A 25,798-nucleotide genomic window follows, 5' to 3' on the forward strand; every position below is an offset into this window, starting at 1 on the left:
CTGGGCCCAACACTGATCCCTGGGGGACACCACTAGCGACCGGATGATGGTGACAGCCAGACTGGATGGTCTTAAAGGTCTCTTCCAACCTTGATGATTCTGACTCAAAGGACGTCCAGGGTCAGTTCACAGCCAGCGCCTGAGCCTGCAGCTGGTCCAGTTAAAAACAACAGCACCCCGAACGTGACCCATTCTACGCGAACTCGCGTCTTTGGCTGCACAGCCCACACCGCCCCCCTCCCGCGGGGCCGGGCCGGGCCGGCCCTCATGGCGGCGTTGCCCCGGCAACCGCGGCCTGGCGGGAAGGGGAGGGCGGAGCGGCGGAGATACAGAGCCGGGCTGGGAGCGGACACGCGGACCCGCCATGGAGCTGGAGGAGGACATGGGTGAGCTCAGGGTCTGCCCGGGGGAGGCACGCGGGGGGCAGTCGGCTGCGGGCAGGGCCCGGAGAGGCGCCATGAGGGCGCGGGCTGTCCCCACCCCAGTGCCCGAGCCGGGATGGGATTCACTCCCGCGAGCTCTCCCTCGGTTTTTCCAGTCCCGGTGCCGGTGGGGTCCGGCCGGCAGGAAGGGGGCAGTGAAGCGGCTCCCGCCGGGGGCTCCGGGCGGGCCGGGGGTTGGTGTGGATTTGTTTCCATGCGGTGGGCACGGGGACAGGGACCCCAGTGCACGGGGCATCGCTGTGGTGCCTCTGCTCGCTTCAGCCGCCTGTAAATTGTGTCTGCTCACCTGCCCGGGACGGGTCTGGGGCTGGCTGGGCTTTGGGTGTCCCCTTCTCTTCACTCCCAACGCGCTCGGTCAGGTCTGATGTGGAGCCAGTTCACAGAGAGAAACCTAGAAAAATCTGTGACAAACAGTGCTTAGTCTTGTGGATTCCTTTAACTTTAACAGGCAGTACTTAATCCTGTGATTAGCAGTGATAAATAATATATATCTAATATCATATATCTGTCAGTGATATTGTAGCCCCGGGAATAAAGACTGTGCCCGATTTAGTGTTATGAATTCCTTTAACAGACAGTGCTTAATCCTGTGATTGCTTATCAGGGATAAATAATGTATATCTGATTTCAGATGTATATATATATATCAGTGGTTAATGTGTACAAGTGGCTATTTTAGCCGTGGGAACAAAGACTGCACTGATAAGACGGTGTTTCGTGGCCGGAACACACAGTTGGAATATGTTCAAGGAGACAAACTGTGCTTAGGAGGTTTGTGACCTGAAAAGGATAATTGGAGGAACGGGATGTTCCCCAAAGACCCTCAAAAGGCCCCTACTCTAATGTAAATGAATTCCGAGAAGTGATTTAAATATGTAAAAGAATTCTCGGGAGCGTTTAGCACATACCTATGAGTTCTGATGAGTATGTATTAGTTCCATAGATATAAACTGCTGTGTTAGGGGGAGCATTCCCCGAGCACCCTGTGCCAAAATAAATACCCGCTTTCTAATACTGAAATTACCGTGTTAGAGAGTTTTATTTTATTTTTCGGTGACAAAGCCACTTGTGGTTGCTCTTCCAGGGGCAGCTGGGCCAGTGCAAAGGCAGTTTGGTTCTCAGCTGCCCTGAGGGGCTGATGCAGGTGAGGTGCTCAGAGGCAGCAGCACAGCCCACATGGAAACTTAAAGCTGTTTTACCTCTTGCATAATCAAATCCTAGATGTGCTAAAAGCCTGAGCAACAAGAGTGGCAGACCAGAAAGAATGGAGCAGCCTGGTCTGGCTCCCTGGTGTTGTATCCCATGTCTCTTTCTGACTGCCTCCTCCTCACTGAGAATAAGGAAAGTGTGAGGTTTTATTAATGTTTACATTTTAATATATTTTATAGACAAAAAAAATATTTCTGGAGTCACACTGCTTCACTGTTCAGTGCTTTGATTCTTCAGTAGTTTTGCTGGTTTAGTAACTCCTCAGCTCCTAAATTATTACGTGACATATTAAAAACTTCATTCTGAGTGACGTGAACCATGTTGGGCTTCCTCTGAAATGAAACTCAGTTGCCTACTGTTTTTCCTCCAGTAAAATGAGCTGTTGATGGAAAAAAATTTGGTTCAGCTCCCGAAGGTGATGGTGGGTGTGTTGTGATCCCACTGATCCTCCTCTAGGAGAGCTGGAAAAGTGCTCCTGGCTTTCCCTTGGAGTTAGGGTGTTTTCCTTCCTAATAAGGGAACTGAAAAAGTTACACTCAGTGCTACTGACTCTCCTCTGTTTTGATTGATGTTCCAGTCACGAAAACTCTGCATTTAATTAATTTGCTTGTGCAAATCAGGTGCCTGCCTTAATGAGTGGTTTCAAACTAAGAGCAACTGGTTTGACTCTGTCAGACCACAACCCTGATGTGGTGGGATGGGGTTTTTCCCCACTTCACTGTGTCAGTGATTCCTGTCTTTGTAAGCAGGTGCTTTTCCCTGTGTTCTGTTCCATCAGATTTGTTGGACCCAGAGAGGTTGATCCAGTGTCCCTTTGTCAAACAGCATCAGATCCGAGCCTGCCGCTTTCCCTACCACCTTGTGAAGTGTAAGGAGGTGAGCTGGCCAGGGGCTGGGGTTTCTGGGCATGGAAACATGCCCTGTGTGTTCTCATTCCTGCTGCAGTTCCTGACAAACAACCTTGGTTAGCCTTTATTTCATAGAACTTCATGATTTGTTTAGTAACAGCTTCAGGCACCCATTAATTTACACAAGACCAGTCTGGCTCTGTTGGAAGGAGACAGAGATTGCTCATGATTAGTTCAGATTCTGCTCCCTTCCAGCAGCTCACAGTGAGGTCAGATACGTTTTTCCACTTTCAGTTGGAGAGAGGACTCAGTTACAGTTCTGTGCACCCCTCTTGGCTCCTCAGAGCAGGAGGTCTGGGATGTTGCAGTTCATTCTTCCAGTGCTGGGAATGCAGCTGCACAGCAGGGCTGGGGAGTTTTGTTTTTCTGATAACTATTTCATGGGCATTGGCACAAACTGCATGTCCTGGGCTCAGCACATTTGGGAGAGGTTTATTCCCCTCTCTGTCTTTTATCTGGAATTTGAACAGAAGTCATCTCACAGGAAGCATTCCTTCTCTGTTGTCCTCATGGTTGGGTTTCTTTAAACCTTCCTGAGCTTTGTGTTTTTCCTGAGACCTTTGGAAACCTGATTGTCCCTTTTTAGGTTTGCCAGTGTGTTTTTAAACCAGTAGAGCAGTGCTGTGCCTTCCAGTTAAGGTGCAGTTGTAGGCTCTGTGTCCTGGTATCAATACAATTAAATCATTTTGGTGGAACTAGAGCCTTAAAAATATTAATTAAGTAGTGGAAGTGGGGGCAGAGGTAAGTGGCAAGTACCAAGCATTCAGGAGGGCTGAAATTTTCTTGTTGAGCCCCTGCAGATTTTGGCAAGAGCGTGCACTTGAGCTGGGTGAACAGTGTTGGCAAGTAAATGTTCATGCAGGTTGGTTTTGTCCTGACTGATGAGCAGAGAGTTTTGACAAGTGTCCTGGTTAGGAGGATGAGGTGAGACAGTGATCACCAAGCAGACACAGTTGGTGTCTGAGTAATTAGCAGAAGAAGGGCTTTGGGTTATCCATCTGAAGATGCCACAGTGGTAAACATGTGGGTGTAGATTGTCCCTTTGGCTTGGGACAGGTTTGTTGAGCTTCCTTTGCATACTTTATGGATAAAATCCAGTTAATGCCTCCCCTTCCCTCAGCCCCCCATGGCTCTGTGCAGGACACAGCCCTGCCCCAAAGGGGACACTGCAAGATCCAACAGAGCAAGTTGGATCCTCTTGGCTTGAACTGTGTTAGAATCCTGCAGTCATGGAATGGTTTGGGTTGGAAGGGACCTTGAAGTTCATCCAGTGCCACCCCCTGCCATGGGCAGGGACACCTTCCACTAGCCCAGGTTGCTCCAAGCCCCGTCCAACCTGGCCTTGGACACTTCCAGGGATCCAGGGCAGCCACAGCTTCTCTGGGCAACCTGTGCCAGGGCCTCCCCACCTTCACAGGGAAGGATTTCTTCCCAATATCCCATCCCTCTGGTACTGGGAAGCCATTCCCTGTGTCCTGTCCCTCTATCCCTTGTCCCAAGTCCCTCCCCAGCTCTCCTGGAGCCCCTTTAGGCCCTGCAAGGGGCTCTCAGGTGTCCCTGGAACCTTCTCTTCTCCAAGTGAACCCCCCCAGCTCTCCCACCCTAATTTCCCAGTAAAGCCTCTATCACGTGGAGGAGATAATTTGCTGTAGTGACAGCTGAGCTCTGCCACTAGAACTGGTGCTTAGGATGAAGTTGTTGAATGAGAATCCAGGTGGAAACTGCCAACTCTTTGGCTGTTCTGAAAGGTTTAGGGAGTTTCTCTGCCTTTGTGCCTGCTTATTTAAAATACATCTGAATGGGTTACCTTTGCCTAATGTCTCTCCCCTGATGGCTTTAAAATTTGTGCTTTAAACCCCTTGCAGCCCTATCACCAGAAAACTGGAGGGAGTTGACTGAGGATCTGTTCCACTTCAGTCAAAGGTGGCTCAGCAACTTGTGTTTGGAAGAACAATCCCCGTGGGTTTTTAGGGAGTGTCTGACATTGTGATTTCTTGTTTAGGCTTATATTTTTTTAAAGCAACACCACAAATATCCCAGTGGCTTTTTTGCCCTATGGATTAACAAGAGATAAGTGAACTTACAAGTGATGTGGCAGGTGATTTTGGTTTTTCCCTTGCCCAGAGCAACCCAGAAATTGCAAAGAAATTGGCCACGTGCCCGTTCAACGCTCGTCACCTGGTGCCTCGGGGCGACCTCAGCAACCACATCATGAACTGCAGCGACCAAGCCCTCATGGAGCAAGATGTAGGTGAGAGAACCCCCCGTGCTCCCAGGTGTCTGCTCACCCTGGGGACTGAGATTTCTCGGTGTAAGGATGAATTGTGGAATAACCAAAAAGTGGGATTCAAACTGTTGTCTGTAGTTCTGTGTGACACACCAGCCTTGGAGAAAGTTGATCTTATGTGCTTGGGTTTCTTAGGCAGTTTCTTGAGATGCTCTGAGTAGGCCTTGCACATATTTTGTTACCAGGCTTGTTGAATAGAAAGGTTTTACCAAAAGCCATGCAGGAAGTGCCTCTGGCAGGAGCTGGGATGCTTTAATGACCACAAGGATGGGCTCTTCTTCCTTCAGAGCTGATCTCCCTGTAACTCCTGCCACACTACGGAGAAGACAGAAGTTTTTTATCTTCTGTAGAGCTGCACTGAGGCCAGCAGTGATGCCTGCATCCATGGCAGCAGCTTTCCCCTTCACTCCAGCATTCCTGCTCAGAGTTCCAGGGAGCAGAGTCTTCTCTTGTTCCTTGAAAAAGGCAAACTCTAAGTTGCTGGATTTCAGCTCAGTCCCTGGCTGTCCCCAACCTGTTTGCCTTGGGCAGGGCTTTCTCTGCAGCCAAGGGATGTGTCACAGCTGGAGCCAGAGCTTCCATGGATTTAAGGATTGGAGGTCACTGTGTTTTCTCTCTTCCCCAAGTGAGTAGGTTCTGTGAGCCGCCACAGGAGCAGGTGAAGGATGGGAGCACGTGGCAGGCACCTCCATGTGATGAAGACTGGGAAACAGGTGAGGACCTGTACCACACTGCTGCCTCCTCTCTGGTCCTGTCCTCCACGAGGCTGGGGATGCTGCTCACTCAGGTCTCCCTTGTAGGACACCTTGGTTATGCTCATTCCTAAAAACATGGATCTCTCCACCCAGCAGGCTTGTCTTGCTCTGGAGAACAGTCTAAAATGCTGCCATGGAGAGGGATTTCCAAGCATCCCCTCCTCCCATATAAGCTTTTGTACCATATGTGCAGTGATGGCAATGGAAACATGATAGATAACTCTCTGAGTTTCTCAGTTAAATGGCAGCAAACACATCCGTCATGGATCAACTTTTCCTCCTTTTTGAACTTGTAGAAATATGACAGAGATTCCTGATTGCAGAATCCCAAAATGGTTTGGGTTGGAAGGGACCTTGAAGATCATCCAGTCCTACCCCCTGCCATGGGCAGGGACACCTTCCACCAGCCCAGGTTGCTCTAAGCCCCCTCCAACCTGGCCTTGGACACTTTTAGGGATGGGGCAGCCACAGCTTCTCTGGGCAACCTGTGCCAGGGTCTCCCCACCCTCACAGCCAAGAATTTTCTCCTGATTCCCAATCTAACCTTGCCCTCTGGCAGTGGGAAGCCATTTAAGCCAATGATCTGACAGTGGTTGCTGGAGTTTCTTGGTTCTGAGCCACAACATCTGTTTCCCTTCACAGAGGTGTCGGAGACTTCTAAGTCTGCTTTTGTTTGGGGTGTGCCCAACTCTGCCATAAACAGGTAGGGAATTCGAGTTTGATTGCAAACAAAGCAGGGTTTGTTTAGAGGAACATTGCAGCCTCCTCCCAGCTCCTGCCTGGATGCTGGGCAGGAGCTGCCTTTGCTGCTGTACAACCCTGGGAGGAGGGATGCCGGACAGCCAGTATTCTTGGGCTGCTGGTTCAGTGGGACCTGCTTTCTCCTGTGCCTGGTCTGTACCAGAGAAGGAAGCCCTCAGGAGCACAGATACTGCTCATGTGTGCCTGTGGCAGGGTGCTCTTCCTTGTCTTGTGTGCGGGAACTGATGGATGTCTGGCCAGTGTGCAGGGAAGAAAGGTGCTGGCACCTTGTGGTCCCTGTGAGTCCTTGGGAGCTCCTGGAGCCTGGCAGGTGGGACCTGGGGCCTGGCCAGGTGTGCTGGTGTTAAGCCCTGTGTTTGCAGAATCCTCCCCTCCTGCCCCTTGCAAAGTGTAATCCCAGTTTGGGCTGGGGGAGCTCAGAACTCAGTGCCCAGCTGGAAACAGAAGGAGCTGCTGTGACTGGTTTTGCTGCTCCACCAGTGGATCAGGATCGTGGGCTGGGTGTGGGATGTGGTGGCACCACCAGAGCTGCCAGAGATAGTTCAAGGTTAATCCAACGGTGGGTTCCTTTAAGGTTCAGCAAAGTCCTGCCCAGGGCAGCTCCGAGTTCTGTATGAGCTCACCCATGATGTCCTCCCCTTCCATCAGGACTGACAGCAGCACTGTCTGCTTCCACCTCTGGGACTTTTTGGAAACCCTTTGAGTGTTTGGAGCATAGACAGCTCTCCTCAGCACCATCCCCCACAGCCCTGCTGTGGGAAGATGCAGAAATGTGACCCAGTGCATTTGTGAGGAGTAACCAAAGTCTCTCCATTGCAGCACCACCAGTGGCCAGACCAACTCCCTGCCCACGAGGATGAGGGCCCCTGAGACCCTCCCATACACTGTGTCCTGCAGGGCTGTGAGTACTGACCTGTGTCACCTCCAGAGCTGGGGCAGCTCCTGCAATCTCTGCTGCTTTGTGTCTCCCATGGACAGGAGGGGTTGTATTGAACACCTGCCTCTTGAGAGCAGCTTCTGAGGGAATCTGCTGCTTGGATCATCCTCTGTGTGCTTTCTTGGATGCATCCTGTGTTGTGTGTTCTCTCTTCCCTGTCCTTCCCAGCCCTCCTTTCCTGTGATCCAAGTTAAGGCAGCACCACTCCCTGGCCACGTTGGCTCTGTCTCTCTAAACAAGCCCCTCCACACCATCTCCATCATCCCCTTTCACCCTGCACCCTCCCCCTGACTTAAACCAAACTTTCCTTGCTTTGTGCTCTGCTCACTGTCAGGCCCAGCTAAGCCAGAACTGAGGCTGCTTAAACCAGCACTACTGGGGGGAAAAGCTCTCAAATTCCACCTGGGAAGGAGCTTCCTGTGTGGAAGTGTCCAGTGCTGAAATCACGCTGACTAGTAGTTGCCAGTAGCAGCAAAGCAACAGCTTAAAGATACTTTGAGGAATGATTGCCCTGATTCCCACTGGGAGCAGCTCCAGTCAGTGCTCTGAGGGCACTGCAGGCACAGCTCCTGCACAGGCAGGGGCTCTGCACTCACCACAGGGTTGGGCTGAATAAGCCTTGTTGCCAAGGGGGCAAGTGCTGCCTCTGCAAGGGCCACTGTCCCTTGGGGGAGTGGGGGAAATTGCTGTGTCTTTCACCATCTCATGCCAAAAATGTATCTTGTCCTTTCCAGAATTCGGAGTATTAACATCTCATCCCTCTGGAAGGTGTTTTCCCAGCAGGAAGTGCTTCCCTGTCTGGGACAGGAGAGCTCCTGTGGATGACAGACCTGCTCTGGACCTGGTGGCAGGACTCTCTACACTTGGCTTTTGCTGCATAACATGTTTCTTGCAACGTTTGGACATGTGAAACTGTCCTTGGTTGCCAGAGGTTTCCCCAAGTGATTTTTTAAATTTACCTTCAGTTGGTGACTTTGGTTACTTTTATTAAATAAATAGACTGATTAATTTACAGGGACTCAGAAACCTTTCCTACTCAAACCCAGGCCCTGTTAACACCCCCTGAACAGGAAAAACAGGCAAGTCTCTGTTGTTCCACCTGTCAAATAGCAGGTGATGATCTGGGAAGCTGTTTCTGTTTCTTCCAGAGATTGGGAAACAGCAGAAGAACCCTTTGGAAGGGGTGATGGGTTTTAAGGGGGGGAGGTGAAGAAATGGGTGATTTTAAGTTGGGGAAGTTGTGCAAAATTGTGATTCTTTTAAAATTCTGTCAAGTTCTGTCAAGGTTCTTGTTGGCAATTTAAAATAAAAACATTTTAAGTGTTCTGACTCACAAGAAAAGCAGTCCCAGTAAGTGCTGTCCACCTTGCCTTCATTTATTTTTTGTCACTTGGAATGAAAGTGGTGACAAATGCCAGCTGTGATTGTTTCTGGTTTGGCAGCAGTGGTTTTTTTGCAGGGTTTGTGGGCCAGAGCACTACAATTTTACAGGTAAATGCCATAATTGGGCCCCATTACCCCAAGCTCCTTTAATTGCCAGTGGGTGAAAGCCTCACAGAGCCTGGTGCTCCTGCTCTTCCTTGGGGCTCACCCTTGTCTGTCCTGGGCGGGGATGAGCTCCAGGTGCTCCTGCTCCCAGGAGGGACATTGTTATCCCAGCCCGGGGGGGAATCCAGTAGCCCAGCCTTTCTGGAAAGGACCAGGTGGGATTGGAAGGTCATGGTTGTGATTTCAAACATCCCCAGGCCACAAGTACTGGGGGGGACCATGAGAAGGGGGTTTGTGTGTAGGGTGGGTGCAGCCAATGTGAGACAGAGCTCTGAGATCCCATACCCCAGAGAGCTGAAATCCTGTATCCTCCTGGGCATGTCCTGCACGTGCCCCTGCCTGGGAAGGGCAGGAAGGCCATGGCTGTGGTGTTCCTGCAGTACTTTGGGAATGCAGGGTGTAAATCCCAGGGTGACCCTCCTCCAGCACAAGGAATGTTTAAAATCCTGATATCTGTCACTGGGCTCTTGACTCCCTCTGGGTGTTTTGTATTTATCACAGAGTATTTTTAAAGTGTGTCCCAGGGCACCTCCAGCGTGACAGAGGGAGAAGTTTGATGTGACATATTCCTGTGTTAGATCTTCAGTCTCCTGTGCTGGGCAGGATGTGCATCACTGGAGTTTTCCCCCCATTCCCTGGAGACTGGATGTGTCCCTTGGCAGGAGCTGATGGAATGCAGAGTCACACCAATACTGGTTTTAGTTGGAAGGGACCTTAAAGCCCACCCAGTTTCACCCCCTGCCACAGGCAGGGACACCTTCCACCAGCCCAGGTTGCTCCAAGCCCCCTCCAACCTGGCCTTGGACACTTCCAGGGATCCAGGGGCAGCCACAGCTTCTCTGGGCAACCTGTGCCAGGGCCTCCCCACCCTCACAGGGAAATTTCTTCCTAATATCTAATCTAAATCTCTCCTCTTTTAGTTTAAAACCATTCCCCTCCTTGTCCTGTCAGTGTCTGTCTGTGTAAAAAGTCCCTCTCCCTCTTTCATTATCCCCCTCTAGGCACTGGAAGGGGATCTAAGGTCTCTCTAGAGCTTCTCTTCTCCAGGTTGAACAGCCCCAGCTCTCCCTTCTCGTTTATTGGGAGCATAAACTCTCCTTGGCTTTTCCATTCTGACCTGTGTCCTTTGCCAAGTCCTGTTCCATCTGTGCCTTGGCTTTTCTGCTCCTGCTGTAGAGATTCCATCCTGGCCCAGGGCAGCAGAGACAGCCAAGGTCTCTGACAATATCCCTGACAATATCCCTGCCCTATATTTTGGGATTCTGGTACCATTTCCATTCCCAGTGGGCTGTAGTTTCTCCTGCCCATTTCCAGAACCTTGGTATGACTTATTGTTCTTCTCTGATCCCGCCACTGGTTTATTCCCCCCTCCCCCTCCTTTGCTCTTGGCCTTGCACCTCTAAGAGGAGGCACAGAAATAACCAAGAGTTGTGGAACAGGAGCCCAACGATGCCTGGAGGAGGAGGAACAGCTCGATGCCAGGAATCCCTCGGGATGCCAGGAATCCCTCGGGACTGCAGCACCTGGAGCCGGTGAGTGCAGAGAGCTGAGGGGCTGGGGAGGGAAAGGCTTCTCACCCCGCAAGTTTGGGAGACAAGAGCAGGGCAGGAGCACCCTCTGCAGAGACTGGGAAACCACGACACCCTCAGGCTCACGGTGTGACTCTTGGGGTGGCCTGTGCAGGGCCGAGGGTTGGACTCGGCGATCCTTGTGGGTCCCTCCCAATTCAGCATATCCTGGGATTCTGTGACACCTCCACCTGTGGGTTCTGTTATGGACCAGGGGAGACATTTCTCTCCCCGAGCTGAGACACCCAGCGTTGTTATTCTAGTCTTGGGTTGTGTTTTGCACTAAAGGACGTTTTTTAAACACACCCCCCCCCTTGTACTCGGACATTCCGGGGTTAACGTGAGGAATCAGTGTAAGGGGAGAGGCACAGAGCAGGCTTTGCTTCCCGGCCAACTCCAAACATCCTCCGGTGCTTATCTCCACTATCTTCCTTCTAAATTCATTCTGTCCCACCCAACTATCATCTTTATCACCCATTATCTCCCTCTCCATTCTATACCGTACCCCCATTTCACGCTTTTTAACTGCTCAAATATTCACCCGATTGGTTTCTTTGTTTCAAAAGCTTTTCCCGCTCAGGTTTAATTGTCTTGATTTAACCCCACCCAGAACATCCCACAACCATTCCCTCCCTGCCCCGGCAGGGATGGGGGGGAACGAAGGGGACAAAAGGAAAACTTGTGGGTCGAGATAAGGACTCGTTAATTAAATTTAATAATTAAAACTATTATTATTACTATTATTATTATTTTTAAAAAGCAAAGGGACAGAGGAGTAAAACCCAAGAGAAACAGGGATCGAAGCCATTCAGGGGCCCCAGAAGGGACATGGTGCAGACCCGTCCCATCTCTGCACCCCCTTCAGACCTACAGCACTGACGACTTCCTGCATTCTTTGCTGGATATTTTCTTATTTAGTAAGTGTTTTGTAGCTCTGGGGGACTGGAATTATTTCAAAACAGAAATAATTAGCAAGAGGAAGATAATCCAACCCCTTGATCTCACATTTGAAATCCACAATCTCTTTTATCAACAGCCCCATTTTGCCCTCCAGGTTCTTCCTTCACTGCTCTTAACCAGAACCCAGAGAAGGGGCAGCAGGACAGGGGGTCTCCCAGCCCCCAACCTGCATCATCACCCCATCCCTGGGGGCCTTTGGCTCCTTTTGCTACCAAAGAATTCCTACAAGCCCCTCCCAACCCTCCCTGGCTTTGACCCCGGAGCAGCACCGATCCCACTCCAAGCTGGCCAATCCTGCTTCCACCTTCTGGGAACTTCCCTTCTCCTTGAGCTGGGACAGGGCTCCTGACAGCCCCAAACTGGTCCTGCTGGTTTATCTGGGCCCCAATGTGCTGGTCAAGGTAAAAAACCTTCATCGTGGCTGAAAAAAAAATCTTTATTCACAGAATATCACATGAATCACATCATGTCCCACCCCCACTCCTTTGTGTATAAAATACTGGTTAAAAGGTTTTTTTTCCAGAGGCAAGTGAATTCCCAGAGTGTCCCCTCGTAGGAGAGCAGCTCATCCCAGAGCTGGAACTTGTGGGAAGCAGAAGTGAGGTCTTCAGGAAGGAAGAACACATCCCAGAGCTGCAACAGCAACACAAGCAAAGCCAGCAGAGCTCCAGGTCCGGCTCATTCCCCATCCCATGGACCCCGATCCCACCCCATCCCACTGCAGTGGAGGCTTTCTGGGGTTTTACACAACACCCCTGAGAGCACTTGGGTTTCCAAGTCCACCTTGGACTTCCTGTGCAGTACAACCATGTTTGAAGTCATGTGTCCTCAAATCCAGGTTCCCAGGGGGTTCCTCCAAGCCCCTCATCCACCTCTGGATGCAGGGGACAGCAAGGACACTTGGCTCCCCATGGGGAAATCAGCCTGTGCAGGGACAAGGAGACTCCAGGAGGCAAAACAAATTAACAAGGAAACATCTACTGAAATGCCAAACTGGGCTCAGAAACAGAAAAAAAATCCAGTTCCAAATATTTTATGGCTCCCACCACAGCCCAAAAGGAAAGAGATTGGCCAGAGACCCACCTTTGTGTGAGACAAACCCTCCTACAGCAGGTCACAGCCACAGAAACTTTAAACAATGACAACCCCAATCTCTGAACCCCAATCTGTAAAATCAAATGGAATTGGAGCAGTTCATGGGAGACAGAAAGAGATTTCAGGGACCCCTCACAAGTGCCCAGCTGCCCTGCCAAGTGACCTCCCAAGGGCACCACAGGAGGAATCCATCAGATTTCATACTCAGAATAAATCTAAGCTCAATTTGGATTTAAGGTTTAAATTGCAGAGCAAGACAGATGCTCTGTCACTGCCACAATTCCTCTTTTCCTTTTAATCCCCTCCTCCCTTGGGCTCAAATGAAAACCAATTCCATGCCTGCTCTGCCAAAGTGTTTCCTTGGAAAGCCTGGACAAAGAGGGAACACAGAGCAGGACACACCTCAGAGGCATCAAGCCCATGGAGAAGCCCATGGGCTGGGGCAGCTGATCTGCTCTGGGAGCTCTTCTGGGCACAGCAGCCCAGCACAGCCCCAGGCTCACTGAAATTCATTTTTGGAGTTATTTAAACAGTTTCTCCCAGTTTGCAACGGGCTACATGATAAAAGCAAAGAGAGAATGCAAACTTGTGATCTGTCACTAATCCAGAGACCCACAACCATTCCAGACAGAAAACAAGGAACTGCCAGCACAAGGCCACATCATCTGGATATGACACCTCTGTGCTGCTGCCAGACATCAGGGAATGCTCCAGGCACGTTGGGATGGGAATGGACCTGAGGGGTGATCGAAATGGATGCTGCCCACAATCCCAGGATGGCCCCTCTGACAGAACCCCCAGGCTGCAGAGAAAGCAGGGCTGGATTGGAAAGAGGCATCTCCCAGCTCGGGGTTGACCTGTGACAGGGAACTCCCCTGAGCACACGTGTCCCAGCCAAGTGTCTGTGCCAGTAACTCCACGGGTGCAAAGGTAACCTGGAGCACACCCTGCCCAAGGATGGGGGATGTGACCATCCCAAGGCACAGAGCTTGAGGAACCACAGCTGCCTGTGACAGGCCTGTTGAGCTCATCCCACTGTCCCCATGATGTAAAGAGCAGCAGGGAGCCTGTCCCAGCTCCACGAACAATCCCACACCTCCGTGGAGCACAGGGGGACTCACCTGCTCCATCAACCCCAAAGTACCAACTCCAGAACCCAAGCAGCACCTCAGGAGCACAGCCCACCCACGGGGACGTGCACCAGCATCAGGAATGTCCCCCAGTTTTGGAGGCTGGACTTGGTAGGAGGCCCAGGGATGTGCACCTGCCTGGAGGAGGCAGGAGCACAGCACTGACCTTCCCCTGGGAGCAGAGGGGCAGAGAGAGGTACCAAACACCCTCAGGTGAGCTGAGCAGCACTGCAGCCTCAGCCAGGAGATCTGTGCTGTTTGATGCTGTGTGTAGAGTTAACTCAGGTTTAACTGTGCCCTAAGACCTCTCCCCACAAACCCTCCACCTCTTCCAGCAAATGGTGGATCTGCAGATGGAAACCCTTCACTCCCCAAGTCTTTCTGCACACTCAGTCCACAGGCCCAGGGCCACAAACCCTGGGAAGTCTCTGTGCCCTTCATGCACTGCCAAGTGCAGTTCCAGGGTCAGCTCTGGCCAGCACAGGAGAGATTCACTGCAGCTTCCACTCTGCATCCTCCTGTCCCTGTGCCTCCAAAGGGACGTTCCTGCCTTGCCTTGCTGGGCACAATATTCACTTCTGCTTCTTCTGAACCAGATCCTCAAACCTGCAGACATGAGGTGAGAGCAGTAAAGGCCAGGGGGTGTTTTTACAGGGCCATTTTCAATTACAGTGTCCCCAGACACATCCAGTTCCCAACATGCTTTCCACATGACACGTGTCCAGGTGGGATTTGTAAACTCTGAAGTCCATGGGAAGGGCTCATCCAAAGCAGCACCCAGAGGGAAGTCCAGTCCACGTTGCTCCAAAGGACTGTGTCTCTGGCAGTGGCTCAGCAGCTCATGTGAGGTACTGCACCACGAGGAACATGATGACACAGGTCACTGCCATCCCCCCCAGCATCAGGAACTTGTCCTGGAAGGCGCGTTTCTCGATGAGCCTCATCACCGTGTTGGACAAGCCCAGCATGTTGGCAACATCCAGGATCTTCTTGTGGGTACCCTGAGAGCAAAAACACACCAAACACACCATTAACCTCCTGGTCTGACACTTATTCCACAGCCCAAGAATGTTTCATCCTGGGTGGTGAGGGATGGATTCTGACCATGGAACCATCTGACAGGGGGAGGCCACAGAATCCTGGAAATAGCTGCAGGTTGGGACTAATTAATTCACACACATGAACAAAGATGTGGTTAAAGACACAAAACAATCTGTCTGGACAAACACACAATAAAAAGTGTCTCAAGAAAAATGTACTCTCTAGGGAGGAGTAAGAGTTCCAGACGGGGTCTAAAAGGAGCTTGCAGCCTGTGTGCTCCCAGGGGGAACTGCCTTGTCACACCAGGACAAGGGACCCGTCCCTCACAGTGGCTCTGGGTCATCCTTGGCAGAACAGCCCCTTCAGGAAGCTGTAACTGGTTTCACTTCTGAGCCAGGTCGGAAGCACAGATTCCCATCACAGTGCTCAACTCCATGCTTGGACTCTGAAATAAAAACTTCAGCTTCTCTTCCCACAGTCCACTGTATCTTTGGTCTCAGAAGAGTAAAAATGTGAAAATTTGGAATTGTTTTGAATACAAACCTGACTGAAGATCAGAAAAATCTCCCTGAGGACTTTTAGATCAACAATATCAGGCACACATGCACAAACAGCTTCTCAATCCATAGAACATACAGGTTTGCAATGAAAAATGACAGAGTTTCTTCTGTTCGGGGCTGTGCAGGTACTCGGGCCCTGCACTGAAATCAGGATGGTCCAGGAACACATCATCACATTTTCCCCCTGCATTTCCCACACCTCACATTAACCCCCTGCAGGCTGCTCTTGGGTTCAGCTCTTCCCTGTCCCTGCAGAATCTTTTCACACTGCTTCAGAAAATACCAAACCTTGCTGGGAGAAAACAAACCAAATATAAAGCTTTGAAATAAAGTAAAACAATAAAAAGTGAAAACTCCTCAATTCTTGCAGTCATGGAACAGTGGAATTGTATAATTAGAACAGTTAAAGTGATAATCTGGGAATACTTGGTCCATACCTGTCTATTTATACCAAATAAGCACAAAGTTTCAGAGAATACAGGTATTAGGGAGTGTCCAAAGGAGGGACATGAGGATAGGGAAGGGTCTGGAGGGCCCACACAACAAGTGGCTGAGGACACTTGGCTTGTTCAGCTGGAGAAGAGGAGAATGAGGGGGTCTGGAGGGGCAGCTCCAATCTCTGCTGTGTGAGCAGGGACAGGACCCAGGGAATGACTGGAGCTGTGCCAGGGCAGGGTCAGGTTGGATCTCAGGACAAGGTTCTTCCCCCAGAGGCTAGTTGGGCACTGCCCAGGCTCCCCAGGGCAGTGGGCACGGCCCCAAGGCTGCCAGAGCTCCAGGAGGGTTTGGACAACGCTCTGAGGGACAGGGGGGATTGTTGGGGTGTCTGTGCAGGGCCAGGGGTTGGACTGGATGACCCTTGGGGGTCCTTTCCCATTTAGGATAGTCCACGATTCCACATTAACCCATTTCCCTCTGTAATTGTCTCTTACAGCAGCTGCTTCTGCCAGATGTTATCAGGCAACAAAGTCCTGTCAGTGTATGAAAAGCTGGGTAAGGGGAAAATGAACATGAACAGATATTTCCTCACCTGTGAGGAAGAGGAAATATCCCCCTGAAAACACAAGGACACGATGGCCCCAAAGCACAGACCCTGGGCAGAGACCCCCACCAGTTCCCTGCTGCAGAGCTCCCCCAGGGCACAGCGGGCACAGGCTGCCAGGGGAGACAGGGCACAGCTCCCTGCAGGAGCCCCATGGGATCCCACAGTAGCAGAACCCCTTTCTACCCCCCAGTCCTGCCCCCAGACAACCCAGTGACAACATTCCTCTCCAATGAATGAACACCCCACCAAGTTTTCTTCCAGTTGTTCTAGTAATTGACTCTGTATAAAAACTAATCTCCATTCAGTGAACAAGTGACCTGATCCAAGAAGCCAAATCTCATCTTGGAAAGGACCTGGCCCCAAACTCTGCTTTAATGCCTGCAGGTGACATCTGTGGTGCAGGGACTGCTCACCAGACTAGGGAGCAGAAAAGGAGCTCCAGCCCTGCTTTATCCCCCGTGCTGGTCCTGTCCAGGGCTTTGGGAGAACCACGAACCTGGAATTCTGTGACCAGGACAGCAAAGTGCCCATGTGTGCAGCTCAGCTCCCTGTGTGTGAACTGCAGTGCAGGCCAGGCTGTCACTGCTTGTGACACCAGAGACATTTGATTCCTGACCAAAACAGGAATTCATGTCACTGAAAATGCCTAAATCCTCTGGCAGATACATCCCAAGACAGACAACAGCAGTTATCCCCATCAGAAGATGACTGCAACACACAAAAGGATTTCCCCACATTTTTCAGAAATTCAGTTTCTCTCCACACACATTAAAAAAGTTTTTCTATCTTTGAGCTGTTCATTCAAAATAAAACATCACTTTGAAGAGCCTTTAAGATAAAAGGCAAATATTTGCTCTTAAGAGACTTGCAGAAATACAGCTGAAATGAGCAGTGTTTGGGGAGGGAGGGATGTTGAGGTGCATTATCTTTATTCCTGAGGTACATTACCTTCATTACTGAGGAGCATTACCTCTATCACTAATCTCACACACAAGTGCTTTACAGCAGCTCTGAGTGATGTTCATCTGAACCAACACCTGCCAGCCAGTTCCTGCCCCTTCTGAACTGAACCAAAACCAACAACCAACCAAAGGATAACAAACATAAGGGGATAAAACACAACATTCAGCACTCCAGATACTGCCCTGCAGGGGAAGGTCAGCCAGGCCCAGAAAGACCTTAAAGATATTACTAAAAGGATGATAAAATGTAAAGATTTCAGGTTGTTTAAATGAAGTTTGGGCCTTTCCAGCACCCTCAGCTCGAAGTAATGCATGGATTGATTTTACAAAGGTTGGTCATCATAAACACAGAAAAATGTGGGGTCTTTGGTAAAAAACAATGCCCCACCTTTAAGGTGACTCTCTGGTCCCTCAGGCCCTGCAGGATGTTGGTGCCACTGCCAATAAGCTCATCCATGCCTCGGTGGGCACTCTGCAGGGACTCGTTATACTGCAGGGTTTCGTCGATCGGGATGGTGGTGGCAGAGTCCTGTGGGGAAAGGCAGGGACTTGGTTACCTGCTCACTCACACTGCCCACACCCAGCACACACCCCCCTGCAACACCCCAAGGGCTGGGGGGACTGGCTGCAAAACAGCTTTTCCATCAGGATATTTAACACAACACCAAGTGAAAACAATTTAGAGAAGACAGGGAGGAAGCCAAAGGGCAAAGCTGATCAGCTGCTCCACCACAATTCCATCTCGAGGAGAAAGGGATTAAAAGCAGAGAATTTTTATAATCTCAGTTTATGATAAAGAGATCCAAGCAGAGAATTTTTATCTCATTCTATGAATCTTTATGATCTCAGCTTGTGATTTATGTAGGAAAGGGTTATTGCAAGACAGAACATTAAAGCTGCAGAAGGTGTTTAACAAGGAGTCATTTGATCATTGCAAGTGAAAGATTTGTGGAACATTTCCCACCATGTCTCTGAGCGACAAAAGGCCCGAAAAACACAATGTTTGGAGATGATATTCTAAGTACTTATGACATGGTGCAAATTGAGGGCGAACAGACATGGGCCTGGTTCCCTGAGCTCTGGCTCACTCATCACCCAGGGCCTCAGAGAAAAAAATAAAAATTTACATTTTTCACATTTTTTCCAGAAAAGATGCATTTGCTCAACAAGGAACTAGGAATCTTGAAATGGAAATAATGGGATAAAGCTCTAATCTGGACTGCACAAGTGGGCAGAGGATGCGATCACTTGTTCCTGTCAAAGGCCCCCAGTCCAATCTTCTCTCTCTTCCAGAGAGCAAGGAAATGGCTCATCACTCCCACACTGGATTAGAGCAGGAATGGTGACACTGGTAGAGTGGGAACTCTGATCCCTGCTCCCAGGGACTCAGAACAAGAATGGCCCAGAGGCAGAATTCCTGTTTGGAGCATGTGCCTGTGAGCTGCAGGTCACACCCAGGGTACCCAGGGAATGTGCTCTGAGCAGAATCTCCAGTTCAAACCCCCGAGGTGGGTGTGAAGATGCCCTGCAGGATCCAGTGCAGGGGCTGCAGTGCCTGGGCTGACTGTGAGAGAAGGAGAGCCAAGGACAGTGCCAGAGCCAAGGACAGTGCCAGAGCCAAGGACAGTGCCAGAGCCATGAGGGCCTGGGGAAGAGGCTGTGCCAGGACACACACACTGACCCACTGCTCAGGAAGCACCAGGGCTGACACAAGTCTGTGAGCAGAAGCACTTGGATTGGCATTTAATGGCTCTTGTTCCATAGATTTAACAACCTTCAAATCAGCAGGGATTTCATTTCCTACACAAGGGGCTCTTTTCAGACACTATTAGGCAGCAATGAAAATGTGGGAGTGGATTTGTGACCCCCCTCCCAAGGAGATGAGATGGCACCAGCAGAGCTTTGATTTGCTCTTTGCGGTTTTCTCCAGAATGGTACAGGGCAGGCTTTGAAGACCACTTTAAACTCTGAATTAAGCCAGATGTTCAGAACAGCTTCCAAAAACTGTTCTGGATGTCACAGTGACTTCCTGAGGATGCCCCAACACTCAGTTGACATCACCATTTAATAGAATAGGGGAGTTATGAATATGAACTGTGTAACTTCTAACCAAAATAAGCCAACAACTGACAAATAAATCCTCATTTTCCTATTAAAATGTCACTTTAAAGTCACATTTTTGTAGCAAGGTAAAAAGAAATACAAAATAATCATGTGTTGTCCTTCCTTTGAGACACATTTCAAGATCTAAAGGAGGAAAAAACACCAGTTTGCTCTATATTTTGCATCTGTAAGCCAGCTATTGCTCTTTAAAACTGTTTCTCTAACACACGCTTTAACAACAAATTTTCCTGTAGGAAAACTTGTCCCTATTTGTGGAGGAACACCAAAGTGTTTAAAAATAAATCAGGTTTCAAATCTCAGTGTTCCTTTCTAGCCTTGTTTAACATTTTGAAATAGCCAACAAAATACCAGACATTATCTTTCTGGCAGGCTGTCAGAAGTGCATGGAACTGCCCAAACCTCAAGCAAAGAGGATCCCCCACATTCATTCTTCCTGGCCCTAACAGTGACTGACAACACAGATAGTGAATGTTACGGAAGGTGCCTTTAACAAAAAAGGGAAGAAAAAACTTTAAAAAATAATAATGATTTAAAAAAACCCCAAAAAACCCACAAAACAAAACACAAAGAACCCCCAAACAAAACCAAGACTAACTTTTCAGCTGCAGAAAAGTGAAATCTGAAAGTGAACCTACATTACTCAGAGCGAAATTCCTCCAGGAATTTGCACCGGGGGGACTTCCCAGCAGAGGAACTAAGAATTAGCATGAACAGGTGGAACATGTTCATGTTATTACAAACTTTTGACTCATTTCTAGGCAAAAAGCAAGGCCTTTGTCCCAGCTGTGTGATCTGTATTTGGAAAAGTAGCAGTTTGCTGACATCTACTGTCAGCAGGGTGTATAAAGTCAGGCTTGTCACAGATTTCAGGATTTGACACAAATCCAAGTAAAATGTACCCTTTGGTACTTACCTCATTCACCCTTTTGCAACTGCCCTATAAAGCCAGGTGGAACTGCACTGGATAAAACAGGAGCAGCAGCTTCTGGAGTCTTTTCCTGCTGCCTCCTCAGAGCCATGTGAGAGCTGTACTTTATCCCTACATTGTTATCCTTCTCTGCCTTTACTGACACAGCAGCATTCAACAGCCCTGCCTGAAGCTGCTCTGCCAGCCTGCAGCTCCTGGAGCACAGAGAGGTGAACCACACGTGTTTCCACCGAGGTAAACACACATATTTACATTGGTGGTGAAGGTCCTGGCCAGCAGCTCCTCCCGCTGCCGCTCCTGCTGCTCCCGCAGGTACCGCCGGTGCTGGAAGTTCCTCAGGGCCGTCTGCAGGTGCTGCACATCGTACTTCAGCTGGTCCACCCTCCTGGAAAGGACCAACAGCAGGGTGAAAACACTGCTCTGCGCTGCTGGTTCTCACAAGGACAATGCAGCATTACCAGGTAACACAGACGGATGGGTTCTACTTCTCCAGAACGACGCAGGACATTCAATATCAGGCCAAAATTCCACACTTACGTCTTCCCTGCCTCGTTTTTCTACCAAATAGGTGATAATTTAACAAGTGATTATTTATTTTAATCAATTATTTAGCCTCCAGGCTAACAACAGAATGTGAAGCAGAATTCCCGAGCTGTCTCAAAGTATTTCTGACATTTAACAGCTTGCTTTGAGCAAAAAAGTGCAATAAATACACAGGAGAGCTAATGGGCAGTCTCAGTCATCCTATCCCATGACTAGTCTCTTCAGGAGTTACACATATCTATTTCTCATATAACACAGATTTGGAAAGATGGCAGGTTTTGTATTTTATGATCCTCATTCACACAAAAGATGAAGCTTTCAAGCTTCATTAATTAGAACCATGTTCTTAAGTTTGAATATTTATTAAAAGAAGCTTGAAAGTCAGTGGTCAAAACAGGAGACACCTCAGACATCTCCACTGGGCTGAAACAAATCCTGTCCAGAACTCCTGATTACATGTTTGATAATGTTTAATGTTTGATTACCATACTAGATAACTGATTACCTTGATTATCAGACTATCCTGGTCTGGTGGAAGGTGTCCCTGCCCATGGCAGGGAGTTAGAACAAGATGATCTTTAAGGTCCCTTCCAACCCAAATGAGATTCTATAAAGAAATTCATGACTACTTCACATACTGACCTCTATAACACATGAAATCCACCCCTACTGTCTACAAGGGTGTTTTGAGACATTAATAACTGAATCACAGAATTAATTAAGAACAGTGATTCCTGATGTCTGTGGTCCAACCTCCTGCTCAAACCAGTGCTCACTTTAGAAATCTCATTTCAGTCACCAACAGCCAGGACAATGGTCCAGAGAAAATGACACCAACTGAAGGAATGTTACTCCCTACACCCACAAATGCATTAAAACCAAATATCATATAAAGTGGAATTTTATTTAAGCCTCCAAGTGGATGTTCTGCTCATCTGAGAACAGATGAGCAGCTCCACCACCAGTCAGGACTTGAGGATCTTTGAGGTCTTTTCCAACCTTAATCATTCTGTGGTTAAATGCAGGAAAGCAATTTTGTCTCTGTGCCTCAACTCTGCTAGTGCAGAGCACAGGGTAAGTTATGCAGAGTATAAAAGTTTCATACAAATCAAAAGGCAAAGGACTTCAATAAATTTAATTAAAATAATTACAAAGACTCCCCTGCCCAATCAGAGCCAGGCAGGTGAACTCACAGCTTGGCATTCTGCCTCTTGTTGGGAGGTTCTTTGCTGGACAGGATTTCCAGGCGTTCCAAGTTGCTGAATATGTTGTCTATTCTTGCTTGGATCTCATTTTCCACTACTGCAAGGAAATAAAAACATCATTTGATTTGAATTGAAGAACTGCAATCTGATGAAGGGAAAAGCTCAAGAGCATTCAAAGCTGTATGTAAAACCTGAGAGATGCAAATCCTTACTGGATGAAACTCAGATAAGGAACTATAAATATCATGAAATGCCACTTCTTTAGCTCAGTAATTTGACACTCTCACCTTCCATCCCCCCGCAGAGAAGGGAGCTAGGAAAACCCCATTCAGCAGAACCCAGAAAAGCAAAGAGCACACATGACCCTTTTCTTTGCCCCTGGATCTCCCACAATTAAAGAGTAACAGACTCACATCTATACACTCAAATCAGATTGTCCTAATTCATCTCTCCATCATTTACTGCAGCTAAACTCAACAGTAGAGCACCCAGGAGAGCAGACAGACAGTTACAGCACCTTTTCTTAGACCAAACAACACTATTACAGGATTTTTTTTGAGCAAGGAGGGACTATTTGCTCAAAGTTGGAAAAGGCAAACTGCAAGTTTGATTTCCTGGCCCCTATTTGAACTCTTCAACCACAGATAATCCCTTTTCCTATAAATTCTGAAATACATACTAATATCCACAACACTATCTGTATCTTTATATATGTATAAATAATCAGTATGTTCATTTATTGACCATGTAAGATGTACATAATCCTATCTCTTGAAAAGGTCTCAAGCAGCAGAAGCAAGATAGGAAATCATATTCATTTTCAAAATCACACCCAGGGAACAGCAGTCTGGGAATTCTGGCAGTGTAGGCAGAGTAGTACAATCACCATGAAAACCAGAATCAGAATTTAAAATTGCTATTTTTGGCTAGGAAAGTAATCACAGCCCTTTTTAGTGCAAAGTCATACTTCACAAGAATATTTAGAGTAATAGAAGTCAATGGACATGTAATAAATGCATCCAGTCAGTGCAGTGTCCTTTCACTCAGGAGTTCCTGGTGAAGCCCATTATTAGTGACTCAAGCAGGAATTAAGGCTTTAAACACAGGTCCAAAATACATGGACCCATTCTGCACTGGGGTAAAAAGTCCTGCCACACATATCAGAGAATTTTATTATCAGAGTCATTTATGAGCACAGGGTTATAGTCCAGATTCATTGAGGCAATTTCAGACCTAATGGTTCTGCACATTTCCCACAAGCAGGTGGAATTACAGGTTCTGACTGATACAGCAGGAATTGTCAAAATCATCCTGCTTGAATTCCTGCACAGCAAATCCCAGCCTTTTCCCCAGAAGCAGCACTGAGCATCTTTAGGGGAAGGCTGTAGTTGGTGGATGCTGAGGGAATACCAACAGCAGAGCAGGCACAGCCACATCCCTCACTTTTTGGGTTCTAACAAACCAGCCCAGTAATGCTGTGGATGTGCAGCTCTGCCCACACCAAGGTGTTCATTAATTGCACCTGCACGAGGGCAGTGGTGGGGGCTTTTAACCCGGTTATGGTGCACAGCCTCCAAACACACCCTGACCACGAGTTCCAAAATCCAACAGCACCAAAACTCTGGAACTCCCACATCAGGACATTACAGAGGCACCCACAGTGAGCACTATTTGTCAGTTAAAGGATTTCAACAGGAGGATGATTTGAAGAAAATTCTTGTTCCATCTTTTTCTGCTCTGTCCTTCTTACAAAACATCACCTTACTGAAGTTAAACACTAAAATTATTGTAATGTATTCCAAACTGGTGCTGTGTCTCCGGCTGATCACAATGACTCAAGAGCCAAATTTGACCCAATAATGATTGCAAATACAATGATAAAGCTCAGAGGCTAAGTCAGCTCAGTCCCTGGGTGGGACTCCCCTCACTAAGAACTACTCACAGTGCACTGACTCCTTGTCTGAAGTCTCCAGGCGCCCCATGTACGACTGCACCTCATGGACCTGCCTGTCAGGAGGCAAAGAGGAAATGCAGTCAGGGACAGCTACTAAATCATTTTTCAGTACCTCAGTTTTCAGCTTCCTTTATTGAAAAGTACTTTTCGGAACAGAGCGGGAATCAGCAACAGTGTTCAGTGCAGACAGCCCATCACTGACCACCAACACAGTTCCTCTCCACAAGCACTGCAGAGTAACTTCATTTAAGCACAGAAATCAAGGTGAAGATTATGAAAAGCACAAAACAGCTTTTCTACAAGAAACAGTTGTTCTGCCGGGAGGTGACAGTGGGGAGATACCTGAGAGCAGAATGGCACAGAAGGTGAATAAGGAATGGTTTTCACTGTCCTAAAACTCAGAGGCATCAAGTGAAATTAAAAGCTTAAAATTATAAGGAACTACTGCTGCTGGAGAAGCAGTGGCAAATGGAAACAAAGAAAAAATACTAATGGGTTGCCAAATTCTTCTGTTTCAAACCCCCAAGCCTCACATTTCTGGGAGACTGGGACAACATTACACCAAAATATTCCACATATTTGTCCATTTTTTACAGTGTTTCCCAGAGATCTGCAGTTGGGCAATGCTGAAATAGTCCTGACCAGAGGGACCTGCAGCCACACTTGGTGTGACCAGTCTCACAGCTGGTCACTATTCGACTTCAATAAAGGCACTTCGTTGATGGTTTTGATTAAACTTGATATTTACAAAAATATCATGACCTTTTTTAAAAAAAAATTTTAAGAGACCAGAATCTTGGTCATGTTAGTGGCTCTTTCATCTGATAACCAAAGCACAAATGTTTCTGAAGCCAGACTTTGGAAACCAACTTAAAAATCTGAGATTTTTAAATAACTCTCAGAGCTGCCTTCTGAACCCTGACTCTGTGCTGCTGAAGAGGGGATGTCCCAAGTACAGCATTGCTTGGAATTAACTACAGAACCAATTCAATACCCAGTACCCTGCAATCCCACACTTGTTCTATAGTTTCGTTTTCAATCAGTTCAATTATCACCCCACCTCCCTTAAAAGAGCTCCAGAAAGAAGCAAATTATCATAGAAATTTGGAATATTGGATTAAACATGTCCTTCATCCTCTTTCACACAGAATCAGAGAAAATTCTGAGTAGGAAGGGACCTGTGAGTTATTCCATATGGAGCAACAACGGAGCTGCAAGATTTTTTTGCCTCATTTTGCAATTTTCACACCCCTCCTCTCTCCACAGATGGGCATTATCCATGAAGTGTGGGATTAATCCTCAAGGAGCTTCCACAGGTGGTTCAAACTGCAGCAGCAGGACACCTCAAACCCTACTGCCCCAAAAACCAATATGAACGAGCACCCCTTAAATGAACGCACATTAATTAACAGGGAATAAATAATAATTAATTGAGAGGTCCCCCGTGGCCCGGGCTGAGCCCTTCAGGGCTGACGTGGCAGCAGCTCCTGGGAACTTCGAAATGCTTGATCTTGTAGTATGGACTTGAATGCTTTACAGAATACAGACCTTTCCCAATTTCCCGACACCCCCACACCCCTCACACAGCTGTTGCTGGGCTGGTGCAGCCCTTCAGACCTGTCAGAGCCCTGCTTCCCCTCATGCACTCGCTGGTTGCTGGCACACCCCCACAGCCCTCACGCACTTCTTGTTGTGCCGGTACAGCCCCTCACACCCTCGTTGGTTTGCTGGTAGAGCCTCTCATCCCTCACGAACTTGCTCCTGTGCCGGTACAGCCCCTCCTGTTTCCCCTCACGCACTCGTTGGTGTGCTGGTACAGCCCCTCTCCCCCTCA

At 48.4% G+C, this 25,798-nt stretch overlaps 2 protein-coding genes across 3 annotated transcripts; one reads left to right on the forward strand and one right to left on the reverse strand.

The window, feature by feature from the left end:
- Window positions 1–259: 259 nt before the first annotated feature.
- LOC113940289 (gametocyte-specific factor 1-like) lies at window positions 260–8,626 on the forward strand. Its single transcript, XM_027631411.1, has 7 exons — window positions 260–386; window positions 2,431–2,528; window positions 4,685–4,811; window positions 5,474–5,560; window positions 6,245–6,305; window positions 7,184–7,265; window positions 8,036–8,626. The coding sequence occupies exons 1-7, from the start codon at window positions 365–367 to the stop codon at window positions 8,048–8,050; spliced, it is 492 nt and encodes a 163-aa protein (XP_027487212.1). The 5' UTR covers window positions 260–364; the 3' UTR covers window positions 8,051–8,626.
- Window positions 8,627–12,006: 3,380 nt separating this feature from the next.
- On the reverse strand, window positions 12,007–25,792 carry LOC113940288 (Golgi SNAP receptor complex member 2-like). 2 transcript variants are annotated; one of them, XM_027631408.1, is made up of 6 exons: window positions 25,764–25,792; window positions 23,953–24,017; window positions 21,999–22,107; window positions 20,515–20,647; window positions 17,599–17,739; window positions 12,007–14,603 (listed from the first exon to the last, which is right to left on the reverse strand). In XM_027631408.1, the coding sequence occupies exons 2-6, from the start codon at window positions 23,990–23,992 to the stop codon at window positions 14,442–14,444; spliced, it is 585 nt and encodes a 194-aa protein (XP_027487209.1). In that variant the 5' UTR covers window positions 23,993–24,017; window positions 25,764–25,792; the 3' UTR covers window positions 12,007–14,441. The 2 variants fall into 2 exon arrangements, with proteins under 2 accessions (XP_027487209.1, XP_027487210.1); XM_027631409.1 differs by lacking the exon at window positions 17,599–17,739.
- Between the last annotated feature and the right edge of the window lie 6 nt (window positions 25,793–25,798).

The sequence above is a fragment of the Corapipo altera genome, unplaced genomic scaffold (genome assembly GCF_003945725.1).
Source record: "Corapipo altera isolate COAL_440 unplaced genomic scaffold, ASM394572v1 101924, whole genome shotgun sequence".
NCBI classification, from domain to species: Eukaryota; Metazoa; Chordata; class Aves; order Passeriformes; family Pipridae; genus Corapipo; species Corapipo altera.